This window comes from Xenopus tropicalis, chromosome 3 (genome assembly GCF_000004195.4).
Source record: "Xenopus tropicalis strain Nigerian chromosome 3, UCB_Xtro_10.0, whole genome shotgun sequence".
NCBI classification, from domain to species: Eukaryota; Metazoa; Chordata; class Amphibia; order Anura; family Pipidae; genus Xenopus; species Xenopus tropicalis.
This window is the reverse complement of record NC_030679.2, coordinates 121,118,885-121,138,989: the sequence shown is the minus strand read 5'-3', so window position 1 is coordinate 121,138,989 and position 20,105 is coordinate 121,118,885. Positions and strand designations below refer to the sequence as shown.

The 20,105-nt window shown below is 43.7% G+C and overlaps 1 protein-coding gene across 4 annotated transcripts in view; it reads right to left on the bottom strand.

The window, feature by feature from the left end:
* Nucleotides 1–1,422: 1,422 nt before the first annotated feature.
* The window catches only part of LOC100493925 (disintegrin and metalloproteinase domain-containing protein 9), a 39,051-nt gene continuing 20,368 nt past the window's right edge, over nucleotides 1,423–20,105 (bottom strand). For all 4 annotated transcript variants that reach the window (XM_031899265.1, XM_012959455.3, XM_031899264.1 and 1 more), the window contains 4 exons: nucleotides 7,260–7,446; nucleotides 4,345–4,425; nucleotides 2,375–2,528; nucleotides 1,423–1,720 (listed from right to left, as the gene is read on the bottom strand). In XM_031899265.1, the coding sequence (XP_031755125.1) occupies nucleotides 1,629–1,720; nucleotides 2,375–2,528; nucleotides 4,345–4,425; nucleotides 7,260–7,446 (514 nt within the window). In that variant the 3' untranslated portion in view covers nucleotides 1,423–1,628. The remainder of the gene's footprint in view (nucleotides 1,721–2,374; nucleotides 2,529–4,344; nucleotides 4,426–7,259; nucleotides 7,447–20,105) is intronic.

Below are 20,105 nucleotides of genomic sequence, written 5' to 3'. Positions count from 1 at the left end.
GGAAAATCCAAATACAAAACTAAATAACTGGACAGCGAATATCCCAGATACAGACATAGCCAAAATACTCCATTATCACTAACAAGCCATGAAAATATTACTGGCCAGTAAATATCAGGGGACGGACTTACAAATACTTCCTAATTCAAACTTGACTCTGAAAAAACCATATCATATGGTTAGCGACACATACCTAATGGGATGTCATACCCCACCAAGCAGATCTTGGTCATTGTTTATGGCTGTGCCCTCAAATTCAAGATTTCTGTAAAGATGTCAGTAACTATGGTAGAAACATAATAGGGAACCAATACAACCTACACGTAGCTGGGCCACATTGGGCATACCATCACAACATGACAAACTAACATACTCAGAAAGAAATTTGGCGGATAAATTAGCAGCAGCAGCTAGGTGAACAACCTTACATCACTGGCTTTCCATAACACCACCACCAACCACACTGTTAAAGAAAAAATTCCAATATCTCTTTCATATGAACTGGCTGGAATCAACCATAAACAAGGAACAAGGTGTAGATACATTTTTCAACTTTTGGCATCAGTATGTCATCACTTCTACAAGATACACCTTCAGACATACTACTTGGTATGATACAGAATCATTATTGAACAAGCCTTTAGTCCTTGCAACAAATTCAATACAGCAATGAACCCAAGGAGATTGGCGACTGCAGAGATCACCCCCCAGGAGCCATCAAACCAACCTTTTGTTGCACTCGATCCAAGCGACTTACCTTGAATGTAAGGTACTGAGTAACTCATTCACAATACTAACTGTATCTCAGAGTATTTAAATAATGCTGCACAACATACCCAAAGTGTAATATTGTCACCCACAAGTTTACTTTCTTTGTTATAATTTGTTTAGACTGTTAAACAACAAGTATTACAGCTTCCATGCATATCTATTTTGTTATTAGAAAATAAAAACACCCTTTTTTTTTAAAGTACATAAAAAAATTGTAAAAATAATAAAGAATAGAAAGAAATATAAAATTGTGTTTTTGTGGTGTATGATGACAATAACAGGCCGATTTATCAGTTGGATGCAGCTATGAAACGACAAAAATCGTGCAAAGCCACAAATCACGATTGTGATTCTGCTGTTTTGTGTGATTTAAAAACACATCATCATTAACCTCCCAAGATGCATTACAAGTCAGTGTATCTTCAGAATGCTGGCTTTACACAATCATGAATAACCCATTTATGATTTTTTAGTAAGTTTGCTGAAAATTGTGATTCCGTTTGGGTTACAAACCTCCCTGATCAGGAAAAAAAAGCAATTGAGAGAACTCATTTGTGTTTTTTTTCCTTTCCCCCCAACCACAATCCTCGAGGGATCATAATTATGCCCCTAATTCTCTTCCCATAAAGTTAAACTGAAAATGGGAGATTGTAGAATGAACTGTAAATCTAAAGTTTAATAAACAACAAGGGTGCAGACAAATTCTTTTGAGATGTTGCTACTATAACATTTCTAACAAGGTCTTGAAACAAAATATAAATATATTAGGGCTGCTGGAAGGAGACCTGAATGGGCAGCTGTTAATTCATCGGTAGGCTGGTTAGCCATTATTTCAGCCATGCTTACCAGACAGCATATTAATAGATGGATTGAAAACACTCAATAAGCAAAGTCTGATAAAGAATAATTATGAAAACAGGCAGCCTTGGGCATCTTGCTGCACTGGTATCTACAAAACAAAAGAGAGAATATTAGTACAAAGTGTGTTGGGGTGTGTATAGCATAACAAAAGAAGAAGGAAACATTTCGAAACACTCCACCCTAACTCCATCACCCAAACTCCTTAAAGGTGAAGGAAAGGCATTTTATTGCTAATAGATTTACCACATTAGTGTAAGCTAGAACGCTATATTTATTCTGCAGAAAGCTTTACCATACCTGAGTAAACAGCCCTAGAAGCTCCCTGTGTTTGTTAAAGATAGCAGCTGCCATTTTAGCTCGGTCTCAGTACTTTCTGTGCTGTAGCTCTAGCTGCTGGTAGCTTAGATTACACAGCACAGTAGGAAAGGGGAGGAGGAGAATGAAGGGAAAAGAGAGGAGCAAACTGAGCAGACTCATGCCATGCCCTGGATTTTTCTGAGAGCAGGAAGTCTGACACAGAAGATCATGTATGTGAAATAGAGGAAAAGACGTGGTGCTTCTTTTCGCTGAGGGCTCAGAGCAGCAGTTCTGTATGTGACTCTATTTACCTAGACCTTTTTGATCAAGCTTAGCTTTTACCTTTCCTTCTCCTTTAAAGGAAACAGGAGCCTCCCCTGCAACTCAGGGCCCAATGCAGAGGTGGTTAGTAGGTGGGTGGCTGCTGTACCACATTTATAGTTACCATACAAGCGCAGCATTCCTCCTTCTGGCATGAATACAAGAGATGAATCTTTGGTTACAGGCCCACTATCCACACTTCCCCCATATCCACTCTCGGTGCAATTAGGGGGGGCCCACTGTGAATAACAATGGCAGTTCTTTCTATTGTTGCAAACCTTGGAAAGAAGTATCATGTTGTTAATTTAGAACAAAACAAACAGAACATATCAGCCTGTATCTGTAGCAGGCTAGCCTAATCCAATACTCACTGTACTTATTTGTACCATAAATCATTACTAAAGAATCCATAAGGGCTCTGGTACACGGGGAGATTAGTCGCCCGCGGCAAAACTCCCTGCTCGCGGGCGACTAATCTCCCCGAGTTGCCTTCCCCCTGCCATCCCACCGGCGAACATGTAAGTCGCCGGCGGGATGGCAGACGCGGCGGCGCGATTTCGCGCAAATCGCCGAAAAAGACTCGCGAGGCTTTTTCGGCGATTTCCCAAAATCGCCCTGCCGCGTCTGCCATCCCGCCGGCGACTTACATGTTCGCCGGTGGGATGGCAGGGGGAAGGCAACTCGGGGAGATTAGTCGCCCGCGAGCAGGGAGTTTTGCCGCGGGCGACTAATCTCCCCGTGTACCAGAGCCCTTAAGAGAAGTGAATATATGTGTGTGTGTATACAGATAATTACATTTCAGGCAGGGAAGGAAATGGGAATAAGAGTTCTGTTTCTCCCAGCGTATAGCCAAGTGAGGTCATGGAAAAAAGAAGAGAGAGCAAGGTAACATGATATGAGAGTGCACAATACTGTACGCAAAGCTCAAAGAATAAGCTGACAATGTAGTCCCAAAGCCAGACCATAGAAGCCCAGGAGACCTAGGGGGGCATGGAGCGTGAGTAAGCTTTATGGCCACGCGCTGCATAAGAACTCACAAATGACATTTAACCCTTACCAGAGATGTTTTGGTGCCATGCTGCCAAGAACTGCAAAGAGTTATTGTGTGGGACCCCACACTCCTATCCCCACCCCAGCTTTCTCCCTCACAACTGTGTTTGGAATCATATTATGCCAAAGCGGCTCTACCAGAGGAAAAACCCCTCACATACCCCGTCCAAAGACAGAATATTACAATATCCCTGATACATAGGTTATGCCTTCATTTCCAACAGAAATCAGTCTACATCTGCTTTTAAAAATGCTCCATTTTTTTGGTGTACAGACTTGGATTATGGGAAATGTAAAATCAAAAAATATGCTGAAACTGTTATGCCTATGCCATCTTCCAGTACCCCTCACTCACCCCAAGAGCCCCAGCACAGGTTTTGGTCATGAGCAGCAAACTCATGGAGGATGGGTTAGTGGCAAGGAAAAAACCTTTAAAAAAATTCTAACTTTACATCATAAAATGCATCACTTTATAGCACATCCCAGGGTAGCAGGTGGCCAGATCCACAAAATTGACAAGCATTTATTATCAATTTGTTGCATTCTCTCCAGGTCATAACATACCGTATGTGCCATTCAAAATTCCAGTCTCTACTTATTAACGCAGAGTCAGAGTTTTAAAATATAACATAAATGGAAAGAGCTCCCTCTAGTGGAACCAATAAAAATATGTATAAAAATCCACACAATGTAATAACAGGCAAATAGTTCTCTCCCTTCTGACATTACAGATCAATATATATATGTATAAAAATTAGGTCTATATCACATGGACATTACTAAATATACTGTGGAAAAAGCAGGAGCTCCCTTAGTGTCCAATAACATCTATACCACCAAACCAGAACAAACCATAATACAGAAATAGCCAATAAACTTCCTAAAAACAGTCGGAATCAATCAATCAATATGAATAAAAAATGAGTGCTAAGATCCATGGCAATGCAACAATTGAATGATACATTGATGGATGAAAGTGAAGTTGATAAATAATGGATGAAGCACTGAAGGAATTGATAATGCAGAGCTGATTATGTGACTTACCCCATTTCCGCCACACTTGCGCTTCACGTCACAATCATATGACAGCACTGAGGAGCTTAAGCATCTTTTGTTCAAACATATCTACACCAAGAAATGTCAAATAAAGTGAAAATGTAGGTTTGATATAATAACAGAATAGTTTTTCAGAAAAAGTAATGGGGGGGAAAACAACATGAAAGATTATAATATATGTCCAACAACTCACCAGAAGAAGAAAGAGGCTCCAGAGCCAGGGGAGCGGGTATCACCCGTTTATATGAAGAGCTGGCACTCACTGAGCAAATCCTGAGGCAGAATTCTAACTTTATTGGAGTACCGCCTATAAAGTACTCAAATAAATTTACTTTTTAATCAAGAATTCTACCTGAAGATTTGCTCAGGGAATGCCTGCTCTTCAAACAAACAATGGGGGAAAGCCCCTCCAATCTCTCACCATGCCCCCTTAAGCTCCTACTTACAGTATCCCCAGGTGCTATAGCAGCAGCAGTCCAATCTTACTTTACTCTTCATTTCTTCTAACAAAATGCCCCATTTCTGCCTATACCTTAAGGTTGGCTGATTTGTCTGTAGGCAGTACAGCTCGGGGGCAGAATCTAACACATTCATGCTAAGAAGACTGGGTGGTGCCCTTTAACGGGGCTCCTTTATCAACACTGGGTAAGTTTGCAACTGGGCAGTAAAACATAGCAGAGGGTGGAATGGGATTACATCCCACTGAAGAGCTTTATTTGAATACAATTGAACTATATATATTATTTAGAAATAAACAAACCTTTCACGGTCTCTTCAGTTACTTCTCTGAAAATATATGCTGGTGTAAATTTATTTTCACCAATATTTACTGATCGCCCCCCCCCATTCGATTAAAGTGACAAGTTATGTATATGTTGTTATATAAATAACACTTATAGGAGTTATGTAACAAAAGGCACTAAGTTTGCCCAGGAGCAGTAACCCATGTACCCCCTGCTGTAAAACAGGAGGATATTAGAAGTCACCTCAGAGTTCTATATATAAGACGTAGGATGGAGTGCCTCCACTAGTATAAAAATACCCGTAAGTGTCAGGTACTTTCTAGTATAGGGGACCCAAACAACCAGAGGCCCAGAAAAATCAATCATTTGAGAAACAAAAACACTGTAGGCACAACTGATGCTGTGATGCTGTGAAAGGCGTTTTATTCGCTCACAAAAGTAGCAACATTTCAGGCCTATACCGGGCCCTTTATCAAGCCTTGGTAATGGGCCGCAGAGTTCTATGACCTGTAAAAAAAAAGCACTCAGCCTTTGTCCCAGTACTTTTATATGGTCATAAGACGCCTCTGAGACTTATACTATCCTTATATTTTACAAGAGTTGGTACATAGTTCACTATATTAGAAGTCACCAAGGAGTTCCATGACAATGTGAAGGCCAAATGCTTTTATACAGATCATGAAACTCTTTTACTCAGAGGATTCATTACTTTTATAATATACAAGTTTCAGTCATGTGACAGAAGTGACATCACTAACACTGATTAAAAATGATGACATCACTAAGCACCATTTATAAAGATACAATTTACAGGGTATATGTGACCCCTGTATATTATATAGATACATGCTTCATTTCAGATTTCCTATGATTCCTAAACATTTCATTATAATGGCAGCCCCTGCCAGAGAAAATATTTGTCCTCTGTCTGGACTCCTATTCTTCCCATTTTACTGCAGGGGAATTTTCTATACATATCAGGGCTAAGATACATGGGGAGATTAGTTGCCTTGACTTTCAGAAAAGTTGCTTGCAGCGACCTTGCCGCCATAAGTTATTACAAAAGCCGGTGCGAGTAATCGTGTGCCATTCTCGCTGCATGGATTAGTTGGGGCTACTAATCGCCACGTGTCTTCACCCTTAACCTTTTCCACTGATAGGCTTGCTGCTTTCCCAGGTTTGAGTGTTTGGATAAGGGGCTAGGGAAAGCACCACTGGCAGCTAGTAATTGGGGTTAGTGCCATTGAATCTCATGTCTCGCTTCCAGGCTGCCAAGCAAAAGGCACTGTCAATCTGTTATAAAATGGATGTGTGTGCAGATACATTAGTTATTTCAATAAATATTCTGGGGACGTCTGCAGATGTTACAGTAATAATCACCCACAAATAGCTCTTCTTCAGGGTAGAATTTGTGTGGGATTCAGGTAGGATTTGGCCTTGACCTGGGCCTGTCTAGGGTTGTAATATTGGTGTGTAGGCGCCATCTCAGTGCATTGTGCCTGAGTCTGAGCTTTCAGAGGAGCCAGCGCTACACATTAGAACTGCTTTCAGGTAACCTATTGTTTCTCCTACTCCCATGTAACTGGAGGAGTCCCAAGCCGGACTTTGATTTCTTACTACTGAGTGCTATTCTGATACCTACTGGGAGCTGCTATCTTGCTCCCTTCCCATTGTTCTACTGATCAGCTGCTGGGAGGGGGGTGATATCCCTCCAACTTGCAGTGCAGCAATTAAGTGTGACAGAAGTTTGTCAGCACAGGTCACATGGCTGTGGCACCCTGGGAAATGAAGAATATGGCTAGCCCCATGTGAAATTTTAAAATTAAATATAAAAAAATCTGTTTGTGTTTTGGAAAAATGGATTTCAATGCAGGATTCTGCTGGAGAAGCTCAATTAACTGATGGGTTTTGAAAAAAAACATGTTTTCCCATGACAGTATTCCTTTAAATCATAATGTATTTTTGTAGGACTATAAGATGTTTATGAATAACTGAGCAGAAACAACAGTATGAGGTAGGAAAGCTTGATGATGTTTATTTAGCTTGTGTTTGGGGATGGGGGGAAGATGTTCTTGCTCCCAGTAAGCAAAAGCAAGTGCAAGCGGCTATGGAAAAATGCATAAAGAATAAATTAATAGTAATTAGGACAAAAGAAGTTACCTTTCCTGTATCACAAGGTGCCCCATCTGGAACAGTTCCAAGGTCAAAAGAATGTTGGTTGGAATGAAAGTCTATTCCCCAGCACCAGGAGTTTCCATTTGGCGTCAGAATTATGGCAGTTTTGTTATCAATGGGCTTCATTTGAGAACTCACATTTTGGCACTGAAGTCGGCCACACATTACATTCCTAGACATATAAATACATACTGGGATGTCTTAATCATTTATAGAGAGTGTTATGAAAGGAAAATTAAGTGAACAGGAAGGAATTACTGCCTAGATATACAGATGCACCCATAGTACTTTGTACAAAACATACCAATCACCTATCAAGTTTACCCTCCTTTCAATTAGTGTTCCAAAGTAAGGCAAAGAAGAGATCAGAACCTACTATCTGTCCCAGAAAAGGAAAAAATAATCTTTAACATGGAAGGTCACATTAGTATTTTAATATTTTATTGAAGTTATCTACTGTATCTACTAACACAACCACTTCAGGCAGAGAATTCCACAACTTTATCGTTCCAGATGTAAAACAAAATATTATCTAATAATCCTCCTTTCTTATTATCTGATAAGATGGGCATATGACCTTTTCCTCACAACTCTAATTTAATGTCTGGCTGCTTGGGTGCTTGCCCCTAGCTCTCTGACGGCTAAGTGATGAGCAGATGAAGCCTACCACGTATATATTAGAACATCCACTGACAATTACATTGGCCCACATGCACCATTTGCTGTGTCAGGCCTGAGTTATCGGAAAATCTTTACTTTGGATCAGTTGTCCTATTTCTGTGGTTATACCATCTTGTATCTGCTATCAACTGTACTTTAACTGGCTTTGTAGACCAATATTCATGTCCCAAAAACCCATAAGGAAGCAATGATTTTAAAAAGCTAGGCGAGAAGTTGAGGGCGAGGACTTCCAAGGTAATTTTCTCAGAGATATTACCTGTGCCACGAGCAACATTAAGAAGGCAGCGGGAGCTCAGGGAGATTAATGCGTGGCTGAGAGATTGGTGCAGGGAGGAGGGCTTTGGGTTTCTCCAGAACTGGGCTGATTTCTCAATCGGCTACAAGCTCTTTGCCAGGGATGGGCTGCACCTCAATGATGATGGGGCAGCTGCTTTGGGGGAAAAGATGGCTAGAGGGTTGGAGGAGATTTTAAACTAGGAGTGGGGGGGAGGGTGCAGCAGGTAACTCTGTGGGAGACAGGATAGATGAGGTAGTGGGCATAGTAAGGGAAAATGGGGGAGGAGACTTGCTTCGGGATACTGATAATGGCAGGGAGGCCCATAAGTTGTTTACACGTCATTCTCACGCTGGTACCAGTATTAAATTTATGTTTACCAATGCAAGGAGTCTGACTGGTAAAATGGGAGAGCTGGAGGTACTGGCGTTGGAGCGGAAATGTGATTGGTGTTGCTGATACTTGGTTAAATGAGTCTCATGACTGGGCTGTTAATATTGGGGGTTATACATTGTTTCGGAGGGACAGGGGCAATAGAAAAGGAGAAGGAGTGTGTCTGTTCCTTAAGCAGGAATTAAAAGCAAATATTAAGGAGGAAGTGATGGGGTTAACAGAGGGAGCTGAATCCTTATGGGTTCAGCTTCTCACAGATAGTAAAGAATCTACCAAACTAATTGTAGGGGTATGCTATAGACCCCCTAATGTAAGTGAGGAGGAGGAGGAGGCCCAGCTCCTGTTGCAAATAGAAAAGGCTGCTAGTTTGGGGCAAGTGATAATAATGGGGGATTTTAATTACCCTGATATTGACTGGGGCAATAGTACTGCCAGGACAGTAAATGGGAACAAGTTTATAAACTTGCTGCATGACAACTTTATGTCACAGGTTGTTGAGGAGCCAACCAGGAGCCATGCTATACTGGATCTAGTGACCTCTAATGGCCCAGAACGTATAGCAAATGTGCAAGTGGTTGAACCCGTGGGTAATAGTGACCATAATGTTATTTCATTTAATGTTTGGTGCAGGAAACAAATTTACACGGGGGCAACAAAGACAATGAATTTTAGGAAGGCAAATTTTAGTTCCTTAAGGGCAGGGCTTCAGGGCATAGATTGGGGCATTATGTTTTCTGATAAAAACACAGAGCAGAAATGGTTGTCATTTAAAATGATATTAACCCTTTTAGTGCCATGGGACGTAGATTCTACGTCCTGGGTAGCAAAGGACCAAAGTGCCACAGGACGTAGAATCTACGTCCTACAGCACTATCAGGTTTACAAGCGCTGCGCTCGCTTTTAAAGCAGCGCAGCGCTTGTAAACCCTTCACAACCCCCTAGGCAACGAGCAGAGCGGATCATACTCACCGATCCGGTCCCACGATCGCGTCGCCAGCCAATGACAGCAGTGGACACGCGATGATGACGTGTCCACTGCTGTCCCTTTAAATAGCGCCGCCTACTGTCGGCTCCTCATTCCTGCTGCGCACTTCGGACCTGATGGAGCTCCCCTGCTGCCTTCCTGCCAGATTGGTCGCCCCTGATCGCCTGCCTGCCTTGGGTAAGCTGAACTACAACTCTCTACCACTGTTTATTTTGCTTATTTCTATCTCAACTGTCTAAAATTTTTTTTTTTTTTTCAATTTTTTCTTCTATCTTTGTCATTATTACACTTTTGCACACATACACACTTATTTACAACTTTCCCAAGCACACACAGACACTCACACACACACTTACACTTTTTTTTTTTTTTTTCTATCTTTCTTTTCTTTTCTTTCTTTCTTTGCTTTCTTTGGCAGTCTTTTTTTTACTAAAACTTTATTTCTGATCTTGCTCTATAATTATCTGATTTATTTGGTTGCATTTTAGTGTTTTTTTGGCATTTTCATAATTGATTTCTGTTTTTTATTATTGTATTGTATTGTAACTTTTTTTATTGCTATTGGGTGCTGAATTTGCAGTGACGTTGGTGGATCCAGGGCTCTGACCACCAATTTCATTGCAATTATTGTTCTTCTGTTGGTTTAGGTGGTTTTATTGGATTTTACTGATTTTATGGTGTTTTATCTTTGCATTGTTCTTTATTGTGTGTTTAGTGCCCCCAAAAAGGTTGCTTTTGCAGTGACATTGGTGGATCCAGGGCTCTGACCACCGATTTCATTGCAATTATTGTTCTTTGATTGCTTTTAGTGGTTTTATTCCATTTTAACTTCATTTGATTTCAGTTGTTCTAGAAAGGCTAAGATTGTTCTGGTAGTTTCTATTGCCAAGGGTTAGGCTGATGCCACACATGGCGTAGGGCTGATTTTTTTCAGCAAGTGGAAAAACGCTTGCCGAAAATTCAGCCCTACGCCTGCTACTTGTGCCTGCACCCGAATGAATGGAATACGCTCGGGTGCAGGCACATGTAGCCGATATACGCATGAAAACGCGAGACTTTGCATTCTCACGCGTTTTCATGCGTATATCGGCTACATGTGCCTGCACCCGAGCGTATTCCATTCATTCGGGTGCAGGCAAAAAAAAAGGGGTGCATAGAGTGCAGCCCCAATATTATGCATTTTCAGGTTTGGCGGCCATGTACTTATGTGCAACCAGACATAGGTATCGTTTTATTCAGGGGAACTTGCAGATTGATGTTTAGTAAGTTTTTGGTAGTTGCCATGGAAATTTTGGAGAGAAATCTAGGTTTGTATCTGGTTTTTCCTTGATTTCTGACCAAAGCGCTGACTTCTGCAAGGGACTGCGGCCACAATTTTCCATGTAGAAAGAGAAGAGTGGTGTCTCTGAATAGCTGAAGGTGTGCACTTTTCGTAAATATATTGATTGTGGGGGTTATTTCACAGGTATGGGGGTGTTTAGACTAAATAACTGCAGGTAGAGCACATAGAGCACAGACCCCCCTTATGCATTGCCCCTGTTTGGGGGCATTTGGTGGCCACGTCTTTATGTGCACCCATACATATGGGGTATCGTTTTATTCAGGGGAACTTGCAAATTGAGGTTTAGTAAGTTTTTGGTAGTTGCCATGGAGATTTTGGGGAGAAATCTAGGTTTTTATCTGGTTCTTCCTTGATTTCTGACCAAAATCTAGGTTTGTATCTGGTTTTTCCTTGATTTCTGACCAAAGCGCTGACTTCTGCAATGGACTGCAGCCACAATTTTCCATGTAGAAAGAGAAGAGTGGCGTCTCTGAATAGCTGAAGGTGTGCACTTTTCGTAAATATGTTGATTGTGGGGGTTATCTCACAGGTAGGGGGGGTTAACACTGAAAAGCTGCAGGTAGTGCACATAGAGCGCAGCCCCCAAAATTTCAACTGAAATTGCCCTTATACATTGCCCCTGTTTTGGGGCATTTGGTGGCCACGTCTTTATGTGCACCCATACATATGGGGTATCGTTTTATTCAGGGGAACTTGCAGATTGATGGTTAGTAAGTTTTTGTTAGTTGCCATGGAGATTTTGGGGAGAAATCTAGGTTTGTATCTGGTTTTTCCTTGATTTCTGACCAAAGCGCTGACTTCTGCAAGGGACTGCGGCCACAATTTTCCATGTAGAAAGAGAAGAGTGGTGTCTCTGAATAGCTGAAGGTGTGCACTTTTTGTAAATATATAGATTGTGGGGGTTATCTCACAGGTAGGGGGGGTTAACACTGAAAAACTGCAGGTAGTGCACATAGAGCGCAGCCCCCAAAATTTCAACTGAAATTGCCCTTATGCATTGCCCCTGTTTTGGGGCATTTGGTGGCCATGTCTTTATGTGCACCCATACATATGGGGTATCGTTTTATTCAGGGGAACTTGCAAATTGAGGTTTAGTAAGTTTTTGGTAGTTGCCATGGAGATTTTGGGGAGAAATCTAGGTTTTTTATCTGGTTTTTCCTTGATTTCTGACCAAAATCTAGGTTTGTATCTGGTTTTTCCTTGATTTCTGACCAAAGCGCTGACTTCTGCAAGGGACTGCAGCCACAATTTTCCATGTAGAAAGAGAAGAGTGGTGTCTCTGAATAGCTGAAGGTGTGCACTTTTTGTAAATATATAGATTTTGGGGGTTATCTCACAGGTAGGGGGGGTTAACACTGAAAAACTGCAGGTAGTGCACATAGAGCGCAACCCCCAAAATTTCAACTGAAATTGCCCTTATGCATTGCCCCTGTTTTGGGGCATTTGGTGGCCACGTCTTTATGTGCACCCATACATATGGGGTATCGTTTTATTCAGGGGAACTTGCAGATTGATGGTTAGTAAGATTTCGGTAGTTGCCATGGGGATTTTGGGGAGAAATCTAGGTTTGTATCTGGTTTTTCCTTGATTTCTGACCAAAGCGCTGACTTCTGCAAGGGACTGCGGCCACAATTTTCCATGTAGAAAGAGAAGAGTGGTGTCTCTGAATAGCTGAAGGTGTGCACTTTTCGTAAATATATTGATTGTGGGGGTTATCTCACAGGTAGGGGGGGTTAACACTGAAAAGCTGCAGGTAGTGCACATAGAGCGCAGCCCCCAAAATTTCAACTGAAATTGCCCTTATACATTGCCCCTGTTTTGGGGCATTTGGTGGCCACGTCTTTATGTGCACCCATACATATGGGGTATCGTTTTATTCAGGGGAACTTGCAGATTGATGGTTAGTAAGATTTTGGTAGTTGCCATGGAGATTTTGGGGAGAAATCTAGGTTTGTATCTGGTTTTTCCTTGATTTCTGACCAAAGCGCTGACTTCTGCAAGGGACTGCGGCCACAATTTTCCATGTAGAAAGAGAAGAGTGGCGTCTCTGAATAGCTGAAGGTGTGCACTTTTCGTAAATATATTGATTGTGGGGGTTATCTCACAGGTAGGGGGGGTTAACACTGAAAAGCTGCAGGTAGTGCACATAGAGCGCAGCCCCCAAAATTTCAACTGAAATTGCCCTTATACATTGCCCCTGTTTTGGGGCATTTGGTGGCCACGTCTTTATGTGCACCCATACATATGGGGTATCGTTTTATTCAGGGGAACTTGCAGATTGATGGTTAGTAAGATTTTGGTAGTTGCCATGGAGATTTTGGGGAGAAATCTAGGTTTGTATCTGGTTTTTCCTTGATTTCTGACCAAAGCGCTGACTTCTGCAAGGGACTGCGGCCACAATTTTCCATGTAGAAAGAGAAGAGTGGCGTCTCTGAATAGCTGAAGGTGTGCACTTTTCGTAAATATATTGATTGTGGGGGTTATCTCACAGGTAGGGGGGGTTAACACTGAAAAGCTGCAGGTAGTGCACATAGAGCGCAGCCCCCAAAATTTCAACTGAAATTGCCCTTATACATTGCCCCTGTTTTGGGGCATTTGGTGGCCACGTCTTTATGTGCACCCATACATATGGGGTATCGTTTTATTCAGGGGAACTTGCAGATTGATGGTTAGTAAGATTTTGGTAGTTGCCATGGAGATTTTGGGGAGAAATCTAGGTTTGTATCTGGTTTTTCCTTGATTTCTGACCAAAGCGCTGACTTCTGCAAGGGACTGCGGCCACAATTTTCCATGTAGAAAGAGAAGAGTGGTGTCTCTGAATAGCTGAAGGTGTGCACTTTTTGTAAATATATAGATTGTGGGGGTTATCTCACAGGTAGGGGGGGTTAACACTGAAAAACTGCAGGTAGTGCACATAGAGCGCAGCCCCCAAAATTTCAACTGAAATTGCCCTTATGCATTGCCCCTGTTTTGGGGCATTTGGTGGCCATGTCTTTATGTGCACCCATACATATGGGGTATCGTTTTATTCAGGGGAACTTGCAAATTGAGGTTTAGTAAGTTTTTGGTAGTTGCCATGGAGATTTTGGGGAGAAATCTAGGTTTTTTATCTGGTTTTTCCTTGATTTCTGACCAAAATCTAGGTTTGTATCTGGTTTTTCCTTGATTTCTGACCAAAGCGCTGACTTCTGCAAGGGACTGCGGCCACAATTTTCCATGTAGAAAGAGAAGAGTGGCGTCTCTGAATAGCTGAAGGTGTGCACTTTTCGTAAATATATTGATTGTGGGGGTTATCTCACAGGTAGGGGGGGTTAACACTGAAAAGCTGCAGGTAGTGCACATAGAGCGCAGCCCCCAAAATTTCAACTGAAATTGCCCTTATACATTGCCCCTGTTTTGGGGCATTTGGTGGCCACGTCTTTATGTGCACCCATACATATGGGGCATCATTTTATTCAGGAGAAGTTTGTCTTTCAAATTTGCCTTTGTTAGAAAATTTTTATGAGATTTTTTTTTGTCAAATCCACATTTGATCATGCGTCCAAGTTTACGTTTTAGAAAAAAAAAAAGTCAAAAAAAGCTCCAAATTGCACAATGCACTGACAAAAAGTATTTGGCTTTTGAGAGAAAACTACATTGCATCTAGAAACCTGAAGGTCTGTAGTTTCTAAAGATACCGAACATGAGGGGATATTTTAGATTTACATATAAGTTATGCTGCATCAACTGTTACAAGCGCTTTTCCGCTTTGTTCTGGTGTGATATTGTACTAAGTATTGCTTTAGTTTGGGGGTTACTTCTGGACAGGAACTGTGGGGTACCACCACATATTTGGTATCGTTGGACTTGGGAGTATCAGGGCTTTTACAAACGACAAAAAAAAGTGTGTAAAATTAACTTTTCTATGGAAAAAACCTCAAAATATACAGAAATTTTTCATAATTTTTTTTTTTTTTTTACATATTTCACCCAAAATACACATCATATCTCCAGAAAAGTTATAAAATTTGATATGTATGTCGAAGCCCAATTAGTGACGAAAAAAACGATATATAATTTCCCTAGTTTCATGGAGGTTTTCCTACCAAAAAACATTGTTAAAGTGAATGAGTACAAAATGCTTAAAAAAACGTCTGGCACTGGGGGGAACCGAAATGACGAATTCGGCTGGCACTTAAAGGGTTAAATCATTACTGTTCTCAATTTATTCCATTAATAAGAAAAAGTAGAAGTGTTAAGAATCACCCTATGTGGCTTAACTCTGAGGTAAAGAAGTTAATAGGGAGAAAAAGGAAAGCTTTTAAGGAATATAAGTCAGAGGGGACAGTAGCTGCGTTTAATGATTATAAACACTATAACAAGTGTTGTAAAACAGCAATCCGGAAGGCAAAGATAGAAAATGAGGAGCGCATCGCGGCCGAGGCCAAGACTAACCCCAAAAAGTTTTTTAAGTATATTAATAGTAAAAAGATGCAGGTTGAGGGTGTGGCCCCATTGAGTTATAGTAACAATATGGTTACAGCGGATACAGAAAAGGCAGATGTGCTTAACCAGTTCTTTTCTTCTGTGTATACAGTAGAGGAGCCAGTGGGCCAAGTCCCACCCAATAGCTGCACTGTTGCCTCAGCTCCAACTACACAGTTGTTGGCACAGGATATGGTGCTTGAAGGGTTACACACGACAAATGTAAACAAGGCACCTGGGCCAGATGGAATACACCCTCGGGTACTGAGAGAGCTAGGGGCAGAATTGCAGCGGCCCTTGTTTCTGATATTCTCAGACTCTCTTTCATCAGGTATGGTACCTAGGGATTGGAAGAAGGCGAATGTCATTCCTATATTTAAAAAGGGAGTAAGATCTCAGCCTGGCAATTATAGGCCTGTAAGTTTGACATCCGTGGTGGGCAAGTTTTTTGAAGGCTTGTTAAGGGATCACATTCAAAATTATGTAGTGGAGAATGCCATTATGAGCAGTAATCAGCATGGCTTTATGAAGGACAGGCCATGTCAGACCAATTGAATTGCTTTTTATGATGAGGTAAGTAAGAAGCTGGACAGTGGGGATGCAGTAGATATAATCTATTTGGATTTTGCCAAAGCATTTGATACCGTTCCCCACAAACCACTGCTTTCTAAACTAAGGTCTATTGGTCTTAGTGAAGTCGTTTGCACATGGATAGAAAACTGGCTACAGGATTGGGTACAGAGGGTGGTTGTTAATGGTACATTCTCTACTTGGAATAAGGTTCTCAGTGGGGTCCCTCAGGGTTCTGTACTGGGTCCACTTTTGTTTAACTTGTTCATAAATTACTTGGGGGAGGGTATTATAAGTAATGTATCAGTGTTTGCAGAGGACACAAAACTCTGCAGACCAGTCAATTCTATCCAGGATGTGACATCCCTGCAGCAGGATCTTGACCAACTGGCAATCTGGGCAGCTAAGTGGCAGATGAGATTTAATGTGGATAAATGTAAGGTCATGCACCTGGGATGTAAAAATATGCAAGCCCCGTATACCCTTAATGGGACTGCACTAGGCAAATCCATAATGGAGAAGGACCTTGGAGTCCTTGTAGATAATAAACTTGGCTGTAGCAAGCAATGCCAGGCAGCAGCTGCAAGGGCAAACAAGGTTTTGAGCTGCATTAAAAGGGGTATAGATTCACGGGAGGAGGGGGTTATTCTTCCCCTTTACAGAGTGCTGGTAAGGCCCCATCTAGAATATGTGTCCAGTTCTGGTCTCCAGGGCTCAAACGGGACATTATTGAGTTAGAGAGGGTCCAGAGAAGGGCAACTAAGCTGGTAAAGGGTATGGAAAGTCTCAGTTATGAAGAAAGACTGGCCAAGTTGGGTCTGTTTACACTGGAGAAGTGTCAGGCCTGGCCTCTGGCGAGAGACCAGCAGGTAGGAGCCTATATGTAATAACCCCCAGAACTCCCTTTAAGGGCCAGACAGCCAAGTATGATAACCAAAGAAGTTTAATGAAGACCAAACAGAATAAAAATAATGTACAAGCCTGTGATGAAGAAAACACAGAGTCCGGCAATAGGCAAATCCGTAAGCGGGCAGAGGTCAGTCCAGGCAGAGTTCAAGCAGATCCGTTTATCAGGCAGGGTTCGGTCCAGGCAGGGTTCAAGCAGATCCGTAAATCAGGCAGAGGTCAGTCCAGGCAGGGTTCAAGCAAATCGGAAGTCAGGCAGAAGTCAAATCAGGGAAACCAAACAGGGACCAGGCAGGGAACACAGAAACAGAAGTGGCAAGACCAGGCTCAGCGGGAACGATGATCGAGCAACTGGGTGTTGCCCGGAGAGGGTTTATATAGGCAGGTAATTAGAAAAGTAGCCACACATGTGATTAACAATATATGTTGCGACAGAAGGAAAACTGGTGGAAATGCAGAAGGGCAACTGATCCCAAAGAGCTCAAGGAGCCTCCTGTGGCTCACTAAGCAAGTGCACTTGCAGTCTAGCACCAAGTCCAATGTTCGAATCCCCATAGTTCCTGACATTACCTCCCCTTAAAGATCACCCTCTGGGTGATCTCCCAGTCAGATGCTGCAAGGACTAGATATGCAAGTAAGTATACTGCAAGGCTCAAAACCTTCAGCCGAGGGTGAGCCATCAGAGACAGGACCATCAACAGGGAGTGAGTCGCCAGGGTCTGGAACCAAAGCCAGAGGGATGTCAGGATCAGAAGCCGGAACAGGGGTGTTGCCAGAGTCAGGAGCCAGGACAAAAGTACTGCCAGAGTCAGGAGCCAAAGCCAGGACAGGAGTGCCGCCAGAGTCAGGAGCCAAAGCCAGGACAGGAGTGCCGCCAGAGTCAGGAGCCAAAGCCAGGACAGGAGTGCCACCAGAGTCAGGAGCCAAAGCCAGGACAGGAGTGCCGCCAGAGTCAGGAGCCAAAGCCAGGACAGGAGTGCCGCCAGAGTCAGGAGCCAAAGCCAGGACAGGGGTGCCGCCAAAGTCAGGAGCCAAAGCCAGGACAGGAGTGCCGCCAGAGTCAGGAGCCAAAGCCAGGACAGGAGTGCCGCCAGAGTCAGGAGCCAAAGCCAGGACAGGAGTGCCGCCAGAGTCAGGAGCCAAAGCCAGGACAGGAGTGCCGCCAGAGTCAGGAGCCAAAGCCAGGACAGGAGTGCCGCCAGAGTCAGGAGCCAAAGCCAGGACAGGGGTGCCGCCAGAGTCAGGAGCCAAAGCCAGGACAGGAGTGCCGCCAGAGTCAGGAGCCAGAGTCAGGAGCCAAAGCCAGGACAGGGGTGCCGCCAAAGTCAGGAGTGCCGCCAGAGTCAGGAGCCACAGCGGATGAGAAACCAGGGTCACAAGCCACAGCAGATGAATTACCACACAAAACACCCATTACAGGTGGGGAACCATCATAGACACCCATTACAGGTGGAGGACCATTATAGCCACCCACTACAGGTGGAAGAGAAACGCCCAGGGAAGCAACAAGACCACCAAACACTGCAACAGAACTGGCAGAGTCTGGGACACCAGAACTACCAGATCCAGTAGCAGGGATGGCAGGTCCGGAAGCAGTTTTGTCCTCAGAGGTTGGTGGAAAAAGTATTGGCACCGAGGCAGGAGCAGGCACAACCGCTGGCACCAAGGCAGGAGCAGGCACAGAAGCTGAGGGATGCAGTTCAGGCACAGAAGCTGAGGGATGCAGTTCAGGCACAGAAGCTGAAGCACGGGCACAGAGGCTGGAGCAGGTGACTGAAGCACGGGCACAGAGGCTGGAGCAGGTGACTGAAGCACGGGCACAGAGGCTGGAGCAGGTGACTGAAGCACGGGCACAGAGGCTGGAGCAGGTGACTGAAGCACAGAGGCAGGAACCGATGGCTGGAGAACTGGCACAGAGGCAGGAACCGATGCAGACATGACTGCTGGCACAGGAGGAGGCAGCCGTCGGGGTGCAGGTACGGGAGCAGGCACTGGCTGGGTAGCAGACACCGGAGACTGGACTGCGGGTACAGGAACCGGAGACTGGACTGCGGGTACAGGAACCGGAGACTGGACTGCGGGTACAGGAACCGGAGACTGGACTGCGGGTACAGGAACCGGAGACTGGACTGCGGGTACAGGAACCGGAGACTGGACTGCGGGTACAGGAACCGGAGACTGGACTGCGGGTACAGGAACCGGTAGGCTAATGGCAGGTGCTAGAGCAGGCAGCAGCGGCTTTCGGGGAGCCGGCACAGGAGCAGACAAAGGCAGCTTTCGGAGAGCTGGCACAGGAGCGGAGTCTGGCACAGGAGCGGAGTCTGGCACAGGAGCGGAGTCTGGCACAGGAGCGGATGAAGGTTCAGAGCTGGACTGCTGGAGGGCTGGTATAGGCCCAATCCGTGGGAAAGCTGGCAAAGGACCAAGCCGCCTGAGGGCAGGTACCAGAAAAATAGGCAGATGAGCAGGAACTGGATCAGGTGACTGAACTGCAGGCAGAGATAAAGGTGACTGATCTGTGGGTATAGATATATATGGCGGAACTACAGGCACAGTTGGCAACTGGGAAGTTGACCAGCCATTGAACTTTGTAGTATATGCGGTGGGTATTTCATCCTCCGAATCCATATCTTCCCACTCATCATCAAATATATTTACACAGTCAGTCTCATCTTCACAACAGAATTGCTCTTCCTTATTCAGAATACTTGAAGGAACAGCAGGCTGGACGGTGCTTTGGGGCCCCACACATTGAGAATCACTTTTAACTGAAGGGGTACATTGAAAGTTAGTAACGGGTTTAACTGCAGAGGAGGAAAAAATGTCCGAAGGGATTGGCCATAAATCCCCTGTGAAGTTTGCTTTCAAAATATAAAGAAAAGTACAGGGATCCTCCAAAAAGTGAGCCATTAATGCAAAGTTCTGCCCATTCTTGAGCTTTGCCCGCCAAAAGAAACAAAATGATAAGACGGCTTTTCATATAATTAGGGGCTTGCTGGACAAAAGAAACAGTAGCAAACTCTTTGCATGTAAGCAGGAAATCTGAAAAAGTCCCTTCTTCCCCTTCATACTTCTTAACAGAAGAGAGCCACTGGGCAGAGAGTTGCAGTTCATCATGAGACACTGAGGGGTTACTAGCAGGCTCTTTGCTGTATGGCTCGATCATACTGTCAGGCCTGGCCTCTGGCGAGAGACCAGCAGGTAGGAGCCTATATG